The sequence below is a fragment of the Marmota flaviventris genome, chromosome 14 (assembly GCF_047511675.1).
Source record: "Marmota flaviventris isolate mMarFla1 chromosome 14, mMarFla1.hap1, whole genome shotgun sequence".
NCBI classification, from domain to species: Eukaryota; Metazoa; Chordata; class Mammalia; order Rodentia; family Sciuridae; genus Marmota; species Marmota flaviventris.
In genome coordinates, this window is record NC_092511.1 from 19100634 (window position 1) to 19116649 (window position 16016).

At 45.9% G+C, this 16016-nt stretch overlaps 1 protein-coding gene across 8 annotated transcripts in view; it reads right to left on the reverse strand.

Annotated features, from left to right (window-relative positions):
* The window catches only part of Dtnb (dystrobrevin beta), a 229598-nt gene that overhangs the window by 1156 nt on the left and 212426 nt on the right, over nucleotides 1–16016 (reverse strand). For 3 of the 8 annotated variants that reach the window (XM_034636791.2, XM_034636797.2, XM_071601407.1), the window contains 3 exons: nucleotides 7923–8082; nucleotides 7034–7123; nucleotides 6586–6924 (listed from right to left, as the gene is read on the reverse strand). In XM_034636791.2, coding sequence (XP_034492682.1) covers nucleotides 6854–6924; nucleotides 7034–7123; nucleotides 7923–8082 — 321 coding nt within the window. In that variant the 3' untranslated portion in view covers nucleotides 6586–6853. Of the gene's footprint in view, nucleotides 1–757; nucleotides 792–4022; nucleotides 4077–6585; nucleotides 6925–7033; nucleotides 7124–7922; nucleotides 8083–16016 lie in introns of those variants that run through there. The other 5 variants (XM_071601403.1, XM_034636792.2, XM_071601405.1 and 2 more) reach the window with 5 other exon arrangements.

Sequence of the window (16016 nt, forward strand, 5' to 3'; positions counted from 1 at the left end):
TCTGGGGATTGAACCAGGGGTGCTCTACCACTGACTACATCCCCAGCCCTTCTTATTATTTGAGTCAGGGTCTCACTAGGTTGCTGAGGTTGTCACTGACCTTCATAAGCCTCCTGGATGGCTCTTCCCCTCCTTTTAGAGAACAAACCCAGAAGCAGCAATATCTTGGAGTTGGGACCACAGTGAGTTGTGGTCTCAAGATGGAAAAATAGGAGACTCATTCCTTAAGGCAGTGGGTGTACTTTGATTCATTTGTTCTTTTGGGGAAGTGGGAAGGTACTGCTTGGCCAGGCTGCATGGGAAGCCGGTTGGTCTGCTCTGTAGTCAGTGTGATCTGCATGGCTCCAACATGTGCCTGGGGTCAGGGCTATGCCAGGGGATAGTGCAGGGTGATAGGATCCCAGGGGTGCTCTGGCTGTCGTGTGGTATCTGTGGGAAACAGGAGCACTGGAGGCAGCCCAGGAAAGTGCCTGCTTCAGCCAGCAGCATTGGTAACACCAGACCTGTCTGGGGGCCAGGCCACACGGAAATCATGACCTGAGCAAAACAGGGCAAAGTGGGCTCACTGGCAGGGCTGGGGGAAGAGGGAAAGGTACACCTGGGCTCTTTCAAGAAAATCCTGATTGTAGCTTGGCTTGTTAAGATTGCTTTGGCTTGGGACCCACAACTGAAGAAAGAGGAAATGAAGTTGCTAAACAAGGAGGGGGAGGGGCTGCGGGAAGGTGGAGGCTGCGCTGGCTGCAGGCTCCCTACTCACCTGAGCGTCCTCTGTGTCTGGCTCCTTGGCTAACCTGGGGCAGCATGGGCAGAAACAACACCAAGGTCACACCCAGGCTCTTCTCAGCCCCTGGATCCTCCCCAGGGGGCTTTCCTGACCCATCCTTCCCAGGGGCTTCTGGATTGCCTCTCCCATGTTACCTTTTCCTGACCAGGGCCTGATAATGGGGAGACTGACCATCTAGAGTCAGCAACCACATCTGACACAAGACCGAGTGAGGACAAATGTTTCACAGAAGGAAAACAGTAATATGGAGGCCACCTTAAATCCAGGGGCAGTTACACTGCGGGGCAAAGCCCATCTAGTTCTGGAAGTGAGCAAGGTGGAAATTAACACCTTTGATCAGGACAGTATTTCCCTCTTGCTGATGCCTCTGTGTTAGATTGTCCAATCACGCTCCTGCTCCTACTGGGAAGGGCCTGTGTCTAACCTCATAGAGGGCCACTGCTGTCAAGACATTCACCAGGGTTCCTTTGGTGTGCAAATTGGATTGATAGCCACCAACCCTGGGAAGGCAGTTCCAGGAGAGGGGATTCTGAAGGACACAGGAGCATAAAATGAGGCTCTGGAGTGGCTGAGATGAAGTAGGCTACTGACATAATAGGGGAGAAGCGACGTCAGTCTATGCCTCATCTATGTAGTCTTGGTTATACAGAGTGAGGGGACCCACAATAGGAAGGGCACCCCAGCAGAGCAGAAGCATTCTCCAGAGCGTCACCAGAGAGCCAGGCAGAAACATAAGCTAGGGGTCGATGTGGCTGGAAGTCTGGCTTGGTCTGAATTCTTCACAGGTGCCCATTTGTATGCCTCACAGGGTGCTGACCAAATTGAACTTAAGATTATCAGTATGATTTCAACCCAAAGAAAGGAAATAATTCTCCCTCTTCCCTTTATGGTGGGTACTTACTGACCTTTAATAGCCAGGTGACTACAGTTGGTGCTGTCAGCCTACAGTAAAACCCCAGGTCTTAATCATGGCAGCGAATGGGAGGTCCACCCAGATAAACCCACGGAAAAGCTACTTGTAGCTACAGGGACATAGCCTAGGGCCAATGCAAGATTAAGAATCAAACATTTCAAAAAACTCTACCCATCTTTCACCCCAACACTCTTGCTGTCAGGGATGACATGTAAAAACCACAGAAATAGAAATGCAGGCATTCTCACGAGAAGAGCTCACAGACGTACAGAAACTCTAGTATGAGCATCAAAAGAGGAGAGACTGTGAACAAGAGGCAAAGAAAGAGAGGTGTTGACAGGGTAAGTCAGGTGCAAAGACAGAAAGTCCCTGAGTCAGGAAGTCCGGGATCATGAAGCTGTCCCCAATTCCTATGGGAGATGTGGCCCACATTCAGGCCTGAACCAGAACTCTGGGCTGGGGTCACAGTCAGCGCAAGGCCTCAGTGGCTGGGGCATAGCTCTGGGTTTACTTTAGGGAATTGGAGGAAAGCTAGGGAGAGGCCTGAACAAAGTTCCTCGGGCAGGGAGGGCACATGGGAAGGCAGGCCAAGGCCACAGCTGTTATGCCTTGAGCCAAGAACATTCCAGAGGAATGCTGGGATTTGATTGGAGTGTGTGTGTCTGGGATCGGGAGTGGGAATTTCCCTCTGTAGCTCCCCTTCTCTCCTGCCTGGTTCCTCTTAGCAGGGGATGTAGGTCTCATCGGGACGTCTGAACCGCGGCTATCCTGCTGACCACCGTGCGGCCCCATGCCATTGGCACCAACTCATCCTGCTAACATCCCTTGCTCCCAGGCCTGCCCTGGCTCCTGGATGGTTTCAGCACCTGTACTCTATTTCCCCTCTTCTCCCAGTTGCTCCCATGGCAATTTCAGTTTCTTCAGTGGCGAATTCCTTGCTCTGAGTCTCCCAAGACCTCTTCTCTCATCACGCTCACCCCCGTGGGCGCATGCTCCCAACCCACTGTCCAGGAGCTGCCCTCCAGCCATGGCTTCCTTACTATGGCTCCACTTCACTGCTGCTTGCCCTTCCTGCAACTTCCCCACTTCAATACCTGTTCTGCTCAGGTGAAAGCCTGGAGGTTGGAGGTGGAGATTCCTGGGATAAATCCAGCTCTGCCACCCTCTACCTGTCCAGTTATTGCACCCCTCTGAACCTTGTCTAGATTTCTTCCTTGTGAAGCTGTGAAGCCAGGTGAGAAGGCAAAGTTATAATGGGCACAGCACCTAGTAGGCACCTGGGAGTCAGTGCTGGCCCTTTCTCATCTTCCCTTCCCCACTATCTTGGTCTCCTAAGGGTGGCTGACCACTTTTGTTCTCTCCCCTGACCAGGTCCTCTCTATTACATCCTATTTACTGCTACAGACTGATCATTTACTGACATCCTGCTAAGTGCCAGGTGCTGTTCTAGGCACAGGGAAAACAATACCAACAAAGTCTGTGCTTCAGGGGGCTTGTGTTTTGGAGGAATCCAGCAATAGACAGGTTACTATAGGACATAAATAAAAGGTAACTCTCATATGTTGCAAGAGAATTTTGTTTTCTGATTAGCATAACATTGAAGGATGAAGAGTAAGTTTGGAGTTAGAAGGACCCAATTCAAGCCCAGTGCTGCCATTCCATGGCTATGTGAACAAAATCTCCAGAGCCTATTTCCTCACTACTAAAATGGGGCTGTTATTATATACATATTTCACATGTTAAGGATTAAATGAGATTATATATGAAAATCATTTAGCACAGCTCTTTTCCCAGATAACAAGTTATCAAATAAGTTTTATGGATAACAAAATTAGGAAGGCATTACTGTCCTTTGCTGACACTGTGTGTTCCTGGTTTCTATTTTTTCCAATAAGCCCGAAAACTTTTCGCTATTCCAGCCTACAATGATCTCTTCCTTTCAAGAAACGCTTATTGTATATTCAAGTTTTGTGATGAACTTTCTGTAGCTTGTTTGGTTTCCTATTTAGTCTCCATATCTTAGTCTTGCTTTACTAACCTGATTACCAACTCCTCAGGGCAAGGGATCATGCTCTCTGTATTGCTGAATCTATTTCCTGTATCCCACCCATCTACCACAGTAGCAGGAAACCATGAAGCTCTGTCAGTCAGCTCACTTGACTACCTGTAGGTAAAGCCTGACTGTCAGGTGGGAAGCAGTAAGAGGAACTGTGGGGCTGGAGGCTTTGGGAAAGGAGGGCAGAAACAGAGGGGAGATGCTGATGTTCATCAGTGCTACATCTCAGGTGCCCTGTTAAGCCAGGGCTCCTGTAGAGCTGCCGTTACCTCTGTCTTTCCCATTCTGCATCTTCTCTTCCTCTTCCTCTGCACCTTCCTCTGCTGTGAAAACAAGTCCAAGGAGGCCAGTGACCCTTCCGCACAGCACAAGCATGGAAGGCAGGTGAGCAGAGTAACTTAGGAGTCTTGGGAAGAACTCTGGCTAAAGGCTCACAGTGTAGACCTCCAAGTCTGATGTCACCCACCCTGCTGCTGGCTTCTTTGGTGACCAGGGTGGGAGATGGGGAGTGCCTGTTTTTCCTAAGGTGATAACATCTGCCAGAGATACACCTAATATCTCGCATTCGGGTTCAGGTTTAAGAAAGCGACAATGTAAGTGCATAGTGGAGGAACACCTAGGTTAACACGGGCTTCTATAAAACAAAATCAATGAACAACTAGAAGTTTTAGCTAACAGCAAACTTAAAATGACTTCACAGTGTAAACTGACCCTGTGGAACAAAGCTAATGCCACCTAATGTTGCTCTCCCAGGGGCCCCCTGTAGAACAGTCACAGATCCCCTATGCTTTGTAGGGACAGTCCCCCTATGATATGGAGCAGTGTGCTCAGCCCTGGGTGTTCACTTGAATTGGGGCTTTGGAAAACTGAACCACAGGACAGTAAAGTGAAGATCATGTTATATTCAGGTAGGTGAGGGAAGGGGTAGAGTTGTTTAGAGAAGAGAAAGCAAGGAAGAAGCCACGTTATCTGCCACCAGACACGTGGGAGGTGACCTGCAAAGGAGGGACTGAACTGATTCTGGGTACCATTAGAGAGGGAACAAGCACAAATCAGCTATAGAAAGGCATATTCTGGTTCCCCAATAAGAACTCTCCAGTGACTAGAGTTGGTCATGAAAAAGTTCACTGGGAACCTACAAATAGAGGACTTTTATATTGGGCAGAAGTTGGATTAAATATCCTCTCAGACCCCTTTGAATTCTAGCATTCCACTATTTATGAAACTATTCTTAAAAGATGAGGGGGACAAGCTATGGATATCTGTTCTACATGTGCACTGTATACAGTATGTGAAAAAGATAATCTGAATATCTACTCTTATCCTAATAAACCCCTGTGAAATCAAGATTAAGGAGAGGTTAAAAATGTGATGGTGCTGGGCAAGCCTCTTCATTCATTGAGAAACTGTCACCTTTGCATGTAAAGGGAGTTTACTTCTGCATTTTTAAGGGACACACTGTGCCACATGAATTTAGTCCACATCTACAGGCTTAAGTGCTGGGGAGAAAAATGGGTACTGGGGGAACCCTGAGTTTGATGCCTGCCTTTGGGTGGGGCAAGAACACTGGCTTCATATTCTACAGACCTGAGTTCTTGGACCAGCTTTGTCCCTTCAAGCTCCATGACTTTAGGAAAATCACTTCTCTTTTTCTTTTTTGCAGTAATAGGGATTGAAACCAAGAGTGCTCTAGCACTGAGCTATATCCCCAGCCTTTTTTATTTTATTCTGACACAGGGTCTCCTTGGGTTTCCCAGGCTGACCTGGAACTAGTGATCCTCCTGCCTGGCGAGTCACTGGGATTATAGGCTTGTGCCACCGTGCCTGGCAGCAAATCACTCTTTTGATAATTACTCACCACATTTCTAAAATTAGGGTACTGAACTATATGACCTCTGAGGTACCTTCCAAATGACACTGCATAATCATGTTGAAATCATCCTTTGCTATTATAAGAGATGAATAACTATCCCTGTAAACACCTCATCTCTGTGACACTATTTGGTCTCTGGGTGCTTTATGTTTACTGATGTCCAATTACCCTCAGTTAAACGCACTCTCATCCTCGTGGATGAGCGCAAGAGCAACTTATTTTGCATAAATCTTAACAAGAAGCCCAAAGGAACAAGTATAGTTCATCTCCATGGCTGAAATTCCCTCTGTAAGTGGGATTTCTGGCCACTGTAGGAACTATATTCAGGAAGGGATCTTCTAATCAGCTGTGAAGTCATCTCTGAAGGCCACCACCTCCCCTGCTTATGTGTGTGTGTGTGCAGGGGGTTTTGTTTCACTAGGCATGAGAAACAGGACTAGATGGGGACAGGGGCACCATAAAGTTCCCTTGCCAAGGCCTGGGAAACACCCTGGGCTTGCCTCCCCTACAGGGTCTGAATAGTCCATGGAGGAACTCCTTCCTATTTTTATTTAATAACACTGCTAAATTACTGCTAGGTACTTACAAGCACTATGTTAGATGAAAAGGGACAGAGGAAGGCCCTCGTCATGAGGGACCCCCAGCCCTCAGGAAGGGAGCCCACTTGCTTAACATGACACATAGGGATCCCACCGCTGGAAAATTCACAAGTGTCGGGCGGCTACGTCACTGATGGAGTCGAGGGGACACTTGGAGGTATGATGACACGTGAGAAGCCTTTTATTTTCTCTTTCTTTCCTGGGTTTTATGTAAGGGGGAAAGCCATGAGGCAGAGGTCTCTGGAAAGTCACCGCAGTGGCCGGGTGATGGAGAGACGGAGAAAGAAGTCAGAAAAGACCAAACATGAGGAGCAGAGGAAGCAGCAGGTCTCGAACTTCAGGTGAAATCACAGCCTGGTCACGGACGAAAGGAGAGGAAAGGGTTTCAAAATCAAGTAAGAGAGCAGAAAGGCAGCTGGAGGGCCCAGCGCTAGTGGCTGCCTTGGCTGCCGACATCAGGACAGGTTCAGGAGGAGCTGGCGACAGGGCCTAGGGAAAGAGCTGCTGTGGACAAAGGTGCACGTAGGAGAGCAGTGGGGTGGGGTGGGGTGGGGGGCTGGCTGCACTAAGAGCTGAATTTCTTTAAATTGAGAACTACATTTGCTTCACCAGGTATGTTAGGATAAACCTAAACGTGTGACTGTCCCGCTGTGACCACGTGTGGGAGGGAGGTGCGCTGGGTGAAGATTCTGCACGGTCCTAGAAGGCAAAACCAAGTGGTGAAACCAGGGGGGTGCGAGTGGTGACCTTCTGTGGCGAGGCAGTGTGGGGGGCAGAGGGTAGGAGTGGTGGGAGCTCTGGGTTTCACCTGAATGGAGCTCCTTCACCAGGGATGACATGGTGTTGGTGATGGAGTCAGCAGCCACCAGCAGGTCATTGCGGAGGTTTCTCCTCGAACCTGAGGAGAGTCAGAGCAGATGGCAATGCCAGGGTGGTGGGCATGGAGAAGAGGGAGCCAAGCAGATGCCTGAGTCTGCAGGCCCTAGGACACAGGTGCAGAATAGCTAAGGGGAGATGGGGCCACAGCCGCTCCACTTCCTCCCAGGTGCGTCGGGAGTCCGCTGTTCCCACTCCCTGTCCTCTCTACCTGGAAGTCAGGATCTGGTCAAGTCCATGCTTCAGACACCATACAGTGAGAAAAGTCAGGTTCCCATCGAGGTGCTCAGCCTCAGAGGCGGCTCTACTCCACAACACCCCCCTCCCAACGCCTAGCCCCAGCTCCCTCAAGACTTCCTTCCCAACCACTTGAAACTGTGGGTCCCTGGATCCTCAGATGGTTGTGGCAATTCCATGCTCACTGTGCCATTAACCAGGTTCCCTTTAGAGAACCACACTTCCCATGTTTGCTAGTCCTAAGGACCTTCTGGGCCAACTGTATGACTGTGGATTATTCCATCTAATTCCTCTGAAGAAGGCACAGCCCGGAGAGCGAAGTACCTTCTCAACCCAGAACAAGAACACAGAACCCAAGGGGCCTGTTCTGCACACACCTGAAGGCAGACAGGGCTCCCGCAGAAGACTGGCTCAACTCCTAAGAAGGGGCCAGTATGCACCTGATTTATTTATACTGTCAATCTGATATCTACAGCTAAGACAGCAAGAGCACAAAAGGAAAGTAACTGGAAAATTTCAGCAGGAATCTTATACATGCTCCCAACCCCTTCAGCTCCCCATTACACTTGGGCCTGGAAACTCACCTTGGGCGAAGGCCTCCTGCACGTCTCCCCCAACCCCGCTCAGAGAGTCCTGTGGGCCATGGGTGGGGGTGGACCCAGCAGATGCAGAACGGACAGGCATGGGCATGGGACGGCTGCCTGCGTGAGTGGGCGATGTATGTGGCGATCCTGTGGCCTGAGCCTGGGAGATCAGAGATAAAATATGTCATCTCAAGGGTCCAACTTCTTTGAGGAAGGGGGAAGCACTCAGTCGGAGCCAGCCAACAGTCTGCTGGGGCATGATCCTATTTGAATGGATGGAGTCACACTGCCTCCATGACGAGGGAGACGAGGGAAAGGAAAGGGAACAGGGAAGAAAGGGAGATTGCAGTAAGAACGGACTGAGAATGTTGGGGGAAAGGCCAGCAGGGAGAGACAGGAGCCTTCAGGTGGACAGGCTGGGCAGGGCAGCAGGGTCAAGGATCTGGGAGGGGTTGAAAACACCAGAAGAAACAACACACAGATATCCTCTTGTTTGCAAACACATCCACATACTCGTTCTCGCCGGATTCTCCAACAACTCATGGGTAGAATGACATCTGTTTATATCAACTTTAAGATGCAAAGAGTGTGAGGCTGCACAGCTGGGCAGAGGCAGAAGTCAGAATAAGCTCCTGGACTCCAGGGGCCCCAACCCCGCACCCCAGGTCTGAAAGAATGGACACATAATGGAGAGAACAGATGCATGTTAAGCAGGAGGGCTTTATGTGTCATAGTTTTAGAGGGAGCTTGGAGCAATGGGGTAAAACAAATGAAAAGAGCAAAGGACGAGTTCAAAGCAGCTCAATGAGCCTGGGCCCTTGGGAGCCAGGAGACTGGGTGTGGCAGGTCGACTGTAGAAGCAGGACTGGGAAAATACAAGCTGAATGTGAGAATGAGTTCAAATAGAGACCACTGTCCTGAGGGTCCAGCTCAGAAGCCCCATATCACCACAGATCACTGAGGCTGGCCGACTGCCCCAGGACGGCACCTCCCAGCACAGCAGAGAGTGGGCACCGGAAGCCATGGCTTATTCTCTACCGTTCTTAATTTGAATCATTTGTGTGTGTGTGTGTGTGTGTGTGTGTTTATTTTGAGAAATACAAATGAATAATTGTTAATGTTGTGTCAAATTTGTTTCAACCTAAAAATAGTTCAGATAAATCTCAAGACTCCTTTTACTATCATTTTTTTTCCAAGCCTAGTTCCTTCCTCTTATCCCTACAGAGGTGACTATTTTTTTTTCCCCCAGAGGTGACTATTACCAGAAATTCTGCTGTGAAACTTTTAGCTATGTGCACACATGTAACTATGAAGAATACACAATATCTTCATGATTTAAAATTTTTATGAATGATATTGTACTGAAAATATCACTTTGAAAGTTGCTTTTATCACTTAATTTACTCTGAGATCTACCCATGATATAAATAAATGAATTTAGACCCTACCTCAGGCCAGATAAAAAAAATAAAACAGAACACAGTATCTGTAAGAGTGAAAAGTACAAAATTTCTCAAACACAATATAAGAAAAACCTTATGACCTAGGGTTAAGGCAAAGATTTCTTAGATATGATACCAAAACCATGATATGTAAAAGAATAAATAGATAGGAGCTGGGCAGGCAGCAAGTGGTAGAGCACTTGCCAAGCATGCAAGAAGTGCTGGGTTCAATCCCTAGCACTGGGTGGTGGGTCCGGGGGAGGTGTTTATCAAGAATCTAAAACTATTTTCTTTTTTGGTGGAGCTGAGGATTAAAACCAGGGCCTCATGCACGCTAGGCAAGCGTTATAATCACTGCACTTCATCCTCAGCTCAAAAATCTATTTTTTTTTTTGCCAAAATAGCAGGAAGAGAGGATTTTGAATGTTATCTTTACAAAGAAATGAAAAATGTTTTTGATAATGGATATCCTGAGTTGATCAACACACAATGTATAAATGTACCCAAATATCACACTGTGCCTCATAAAAATGTTACAATTATGATCTTTTAATAATTAAAAAACTATTTTATTCTTTAAAAAACATCATTAAGTACCATATGGACAAGTCAACTCAAAATAGATGTGAGACAACCTATATGTGAGATGCAAGAGCTAAAACTAAAACTTAGAAGATAACGTGGGTGAAAACTTTATGACGTTGGATTAGGCAATGACTTTTTATATATGACAGTAAAAGCACAGCCACAAAACAAAACAAAACAAAAAAAAATTATCAACACCGAACATCATAACATTACTTTTGTGCTTCAAAGGATCATCAAGAAAATGAAAGGACAATTCACAAAAAGAGAAGAAAAGTTTTGCAAATTATATATCTGATAATGGACTTCTATCTATCACATATAAAGAACACTTACAACTAAATAATAGAGACAAATAGTATAATTTAAAAATGGTCAAAGCAGGGACTGGGGATATAGCTCAGTTGGTAGAGTGCTTGCCTCACATGCACAAGGCCATGGGTTCAATCCCCAGCACCAAAAATAAAATAAAATAAAATAAAAATGGTCAAAGCATCTAAACTGGTATCTCCATAGAAGATACATAAATGTCCAATAGGCATGCAAAAAGATGCTCAACATTATTAGACATTAGGGAAATGTCTGATAATTATAATAATTATAGCCACCTACTAAGATGACTATATTAAAATGACAGATAATAACAAGTATTGGCAAAGATATGGAGAAATTGGACTCCTCATACAATGACAGTAGAAATGTAAAACTGTGCAGTTCCTCAAGAGATTAATCACTGAATACCACCTGACCCAGTAAGTCTACTCCCAGGTATATACCCAAGATAAATGAAAACATGTTTGCATAAAAATCTGCGTCCAAAGGTTCACACCAGCATTATTCAGGGTAGTCAAAAAAAGTAGAAACAACTCAAATGTTCATCACCTGATGAATGATTTCAATAAAATGTGCTACATCCATACAATGGAACATTATTTAATAATAAAAATGATTGAAGTACTGATACATGCTGCAACATGGATGAACCTTGAAAGCATTTTGCTAAGTGGAAGAAGCCAGTCACAAAAGGCTATATATGGTGTGATTCTATTTATATGCAATAGGTAATCCATAGGGATAGAAAGCAGATTAGTGGTCATCTAGGCTGGGGTTGGGGATTTGGAAAGGATGAGGAATGATTGCTAATGGGCATGAGGTTTCTCTTTGGGATTGATGGCGTGTGTTGATAGTGATAGTGGCTGCATAGCTCTGTGAATGTATTATAAAATGCTGAGTTTTATACTTTAAAATAGTGAATCGGGGCTGGGGTTGTGGCTCAGTGGTAGAGCCCTCACCTAGCATGGGCGAGGCCCTGGGTTTGATCCTTAACACCACATAAAAATAAATAAATTAAAATAAAGGTACTGTGTCCAACTATAACTAAAAAATAAATATTAAAAAAACCTAGTGAATTTTATGGAATGTGAATTATATTTCAATGAAATAATAAAAAAAGGACACCATTAAGAAAAATAAAAAGACACGGATTGTGGAAATATTTGTAAATTATGTCAAAAAACAAAACAAAACCCTTGTATCCAGAACATATAAAGAACTCCTACAACTCACTAAGAAGACAAACTACCCATGTTACAAAAGAGGCAAAAATTCAAACGGATATTTCACCAAAGAAGATGTGCAAACAGGCTGATGATCACATGAGAAATGTGCAGCCAAGAGAAATCATGAGGGAAATAGAAACTTAAGTCACAATGCAACACCACTTAATGCCCACCAAAATAGCTACAACCCAAAAGAGTGACAGGGAGGCTGACACCCTGGACCCTGTCAATGAGACTGTAAAGGGTGTGTCTACTGTGGAAAACTTCTCAGCAGTTTCCTAACCCAGCAAATTCTGCTCCTGAGTATTGCCCAAGAGAAATGAGAATGGGTCCACTGAAAATAGAACCAAATATTTATTTGCAACAATTTAATAGCCAAAAAGGAGAAACAACTCCAATGTCCATTAACTCATGAATGGATTAACAATGCCATGTATCTATACTATGGGATATTATGGAATCTCTTTTTTTGCTATGTCAAGTATTTTACTATTAACTTTTATAATCACTTTCCACTGACAATTATTCTCTTCTATTTTTATCAGTGGTTCTAAAACATTTTTACGACTTTTTCAGGTTATGTTATCTTTTCTTAAAAAGTGGTTTACAAATCCTGTTTAGCCAGTTAATATTATCATATACTAATCACTGCACTTTTGGTACTTCCTCTACCTTTTATCCTATGATCACCATCACCCCCTATTTTAGGGCTATTTTTATAGGAGATGTGGCAAATAATAATGAACAAAATTCATGACTCTAAGATTTAAAGGTGCTGCCCTCTGGGCATAAGACAGAGCTGGGAAGTGCACACAGCCAGACCTGGCAGGTTCAGCCCCAGTCCACACTGAGTGAGGGAGGGCGGGAAGAGCATCTATACAGAAGGCAACCAAGTCTGATGTAGAGAGTCTGGCAGTTGGGGATGGGAGACAATGGGTGGACACTGGCAGAGCTCCACTCCAGGGTCCCAGGCTCCCTAGCTCTGGTGGTTTTCCCACAGGCTAACAAAAAGTTGGTGGTAACTGTGTAGATGGTGAGCCTAGTGGTCTCTTACCTCAGAGAGGGATTAGACCCTTGAAGTGGCCACTTGTGGACTGTGGGAGCCGGGGAGCCTGGGAGTTCAGATGTATTGTCACAGAGCTCTTAGTACTGCCTGAGAGAAGTAGACCTCCCTGCAACCAAGGACATGACCTAACCACCCATGGTCCAGGTCTTAGCATCCATCAAGTTGAAAACACTGACATCTCTCCGCTGAGGTCACAGCACCACAGTTTAAGTCCCTGAGGCTCAGCATCACTCTTAGGTGCAGGGGTGGGGGATGAGAATCTCTGAGTGACTGGCTTCATGAAGAACTAGCCTGGAAATACCTGGATTAAGTGTCCAGTTCAGACAGAACGAGAACTTGAGATGGAAATTAGACCCAGTTAAAGAAAAAATTGGTCTGTGAAATTCAAACTCACTTTGCTATATGACAGTTATATGTTGTCCCCTCAGAGGGCTAACCCAGCATGAAGCATGTGGTAAGTCCTTACAAATTTCCCACGTTTTGGGCCAGACGTTGGACCTGAGGCCCCAGTGTCAGAGTCACAAGCCCCAAGATGGACATACTGCTTCTTTTTAGTAACATGAAACTGAACCTCTGCAAATATTTTTGTATGAGAGTGATGACAGGGAAGGGGACAAGAGGTGGGCAGCAACATGTGGTAGGACTCTTGGTCCAGGAAGTGACATCTACTGTCTCTTTTCAGTGTGAAAATCATCAGACCTTTTTCTAGGATTACTGCCTAGCCTGTGCCTTCTGAAGCAGAGAAAAACCAGACCCTTGAAGTTGTCTTTGTTCAGAGCAGTTGACAGAGCAAAGCTAAGGACACTAAAAAACATTTCCCCGTAGGTCTCACAACCCCAGCCACTGGCTTTAGGATCTTACTGGAATAAAACAGTGCCAGGACAGAGCTGCTAGGGGACCATGCAGATGATGGTCTGGGCAGAGTAATGCCACTTTAGGATCCTGGGTGGGTCAAAGAGACAAGGTCCCGTCCGCCAATATGTACCTGTTCTGACCAGTTCCAAAGCTGAGGGTCAGGAAGCCTAGAGGCGAAGTTGCTCCTGGATGAGGAATACATGGGTGCAGGGGTGCCAATGGACTCTGTTACTGGCTGATTTTGATAAAAAAGCTAGACACTTCTTTCAACCTGTTGAAAGGGCTGTGCCCTCTCTCTTGCCCTCAGGCCCTTACTTGAGTTCTCTGCCAGGAGCACTATTCAGCTCGGCACTAACCTGCTCCAGATGGTCCTCCAAGTGGCAGTGAGGCTGCCCCCTCCTCTAGGATGAGGTTGCATCTGTCTGAGATGCTCCTACTGCACCCTGCGCTTTTGTCCCAGCCCTATCTCGCTTCTTAAATTTCATTCTTGGCATCATTGTGCTCAGCACAAGTAAACGCTTAATAAATACTTGTTAAGTGACAATGAGGAGCATCAAGTTTCTGACCCTTTTTCTTCTGTAATGGAAAGTGGGAAAGTAGCCAGAGTAGGCAATAATCTCCAGGAAGTAATAAATCTATAGCCACCAGTAAATCCTTATATGAAATACTAACTAGATAACGAAATGTGGTAGCCAGACATCTGATGGCCCCAAATGATCCCCTCCATTCACATCCTGATCTAATTCCCTCTCCTGGAGTGTGGGCTGGACTTAGTGACTTGCTTCTAATGAATCAGACAAAGGGGATGCCACTTCTGAGATGAGGTTATAAATGAACGTGACTGTACTGCTCACATTCTCCTGCTTGCTTGCTCTGGTGAGGTCAGCTGCCATCCTGTGAGTGACCCCATGGAGAAGCACTGAGGGTGGCTTCTGTCCATCAGCCATTACTGAATGGAGGCCTTCACTTCAACAAACCATGACGAACTGAACCTGCCAACAACCACATGAGCTGTTGAGCCTTGAACTGACTACAGCCTTGGCCCACACGCTAACTGCAGCCTTGTGAGAGGGTCTGAGCTGAAGGACCAGGAAATTGCACCTGGGTTCCTGGCCCACAGAAGCTGTGCCATAAACAGCATTTGTTTTGCTAAGTCTCTAGGTTTTGGGGTAATTTTTTATGTAGCAATAGATAATATATACACTAGCTGGGAGCTATGGCAGATGTCTACAATCCCAGCCACTTGGGAGGTTGACACAGGAGGACTACAAGTTCAAAGCCAGTCTCAGGGACTTAGCAAGATCCTGTGTCAAAAATAAAAAATAAAAAAAGAGGGGCTGGGGATGTGGCTCAAGCGGTAGTGCGCTCGCCTGGCATGCATGCAGCCCAGGTTCGATCCTCAGCACCACATACAAACAAAGATGTTGTGTCCGCTGAGAACTAAAAAATAAATATTAAAAAAAAATTCTCCCTCCCTCCCTCTCTTTAAAACAAACAAACAAACAAATAAAATAAAAAAAAAGATTGGGGATGTAGCTCAGTGGTAAACTGCCGTTGGGTTGAATCCCCAGTACCAAAAGAAAAAACAAGGTAATACATGCACTAGGGTTGATTAGAAAAAAACATCAGCAGATCAGTTGTATGTGATGGACATTTGATTGATAGCGAGAGAAAGGAGAGATGCAGGGATGTGAGACCAGGACCAGAGGCCCTCATGACAGGCCAAAGACCCCAAGAAAGATGCTTACAGATGAGGAGAGAGGCAGAGATTGATAATCAGGAAAACATTTTCCTAATGAGAATAAGCTAGGGATCTGAATATGTTAGTCTGTCCTGACATTGAACTTCTTTACTTTGTCAATAATTACCAGGACCTAGGGGCATTTCTCTGCTTTCCAAAGAAGAGGGGGAATTGCAGGCTCTAAGGGGCAAGCCTAGATGTTCCCACTGCCTTAGATGAATGTTGAGGGAGGAAGAGCGCTTCAACAACAAAGGCATGGACCAGAAGCCCTGGCTTCTTTTCTTTACTGTGTAGCAAATATACCTTACCATTCCTGGGGCTCAATCTGCTGGTTTGTAAACTGAGGGAGATCAGCTAACTGACTCTTGAGGTCTTTTTCAGACAGAACATTCCTTGACCTATCATCTTCACCAAGTTATATCCTCTCAGAAATGCCAAAGGAGCTCTGCTTTTGGCTTCAGCTGGAATCACTCTGTAAGTGAAGGACATGCTTTTGAGTGCTCCACAGCCATTTCACGGTCACATGATGACATATTCTACTTGCAACCTATACCTTCCCCATGAAAGGAATCAATACCAGAGATGCTACTCACTGAGGCCTCTTGCAAATGCAGTGGATGAGAAGTTGCAGGGAGCAGGCATTATGCAGAAAAGGGACCATCTCTCTCCACAAGACAGTATGAGACAGGTCCTTCTAATTACATAAGTACAAGCTGGAGCGTATGGCACACAGTTTGTCACAGCGCCTGCAGTGCAGAGCAGCCCCCGCAACAAGCTGACCCTCACTCAGGAATCTGGTACGTCTGTTAACTCTCTGCCCACCCAAAAGGCATGGGCCACAATGTG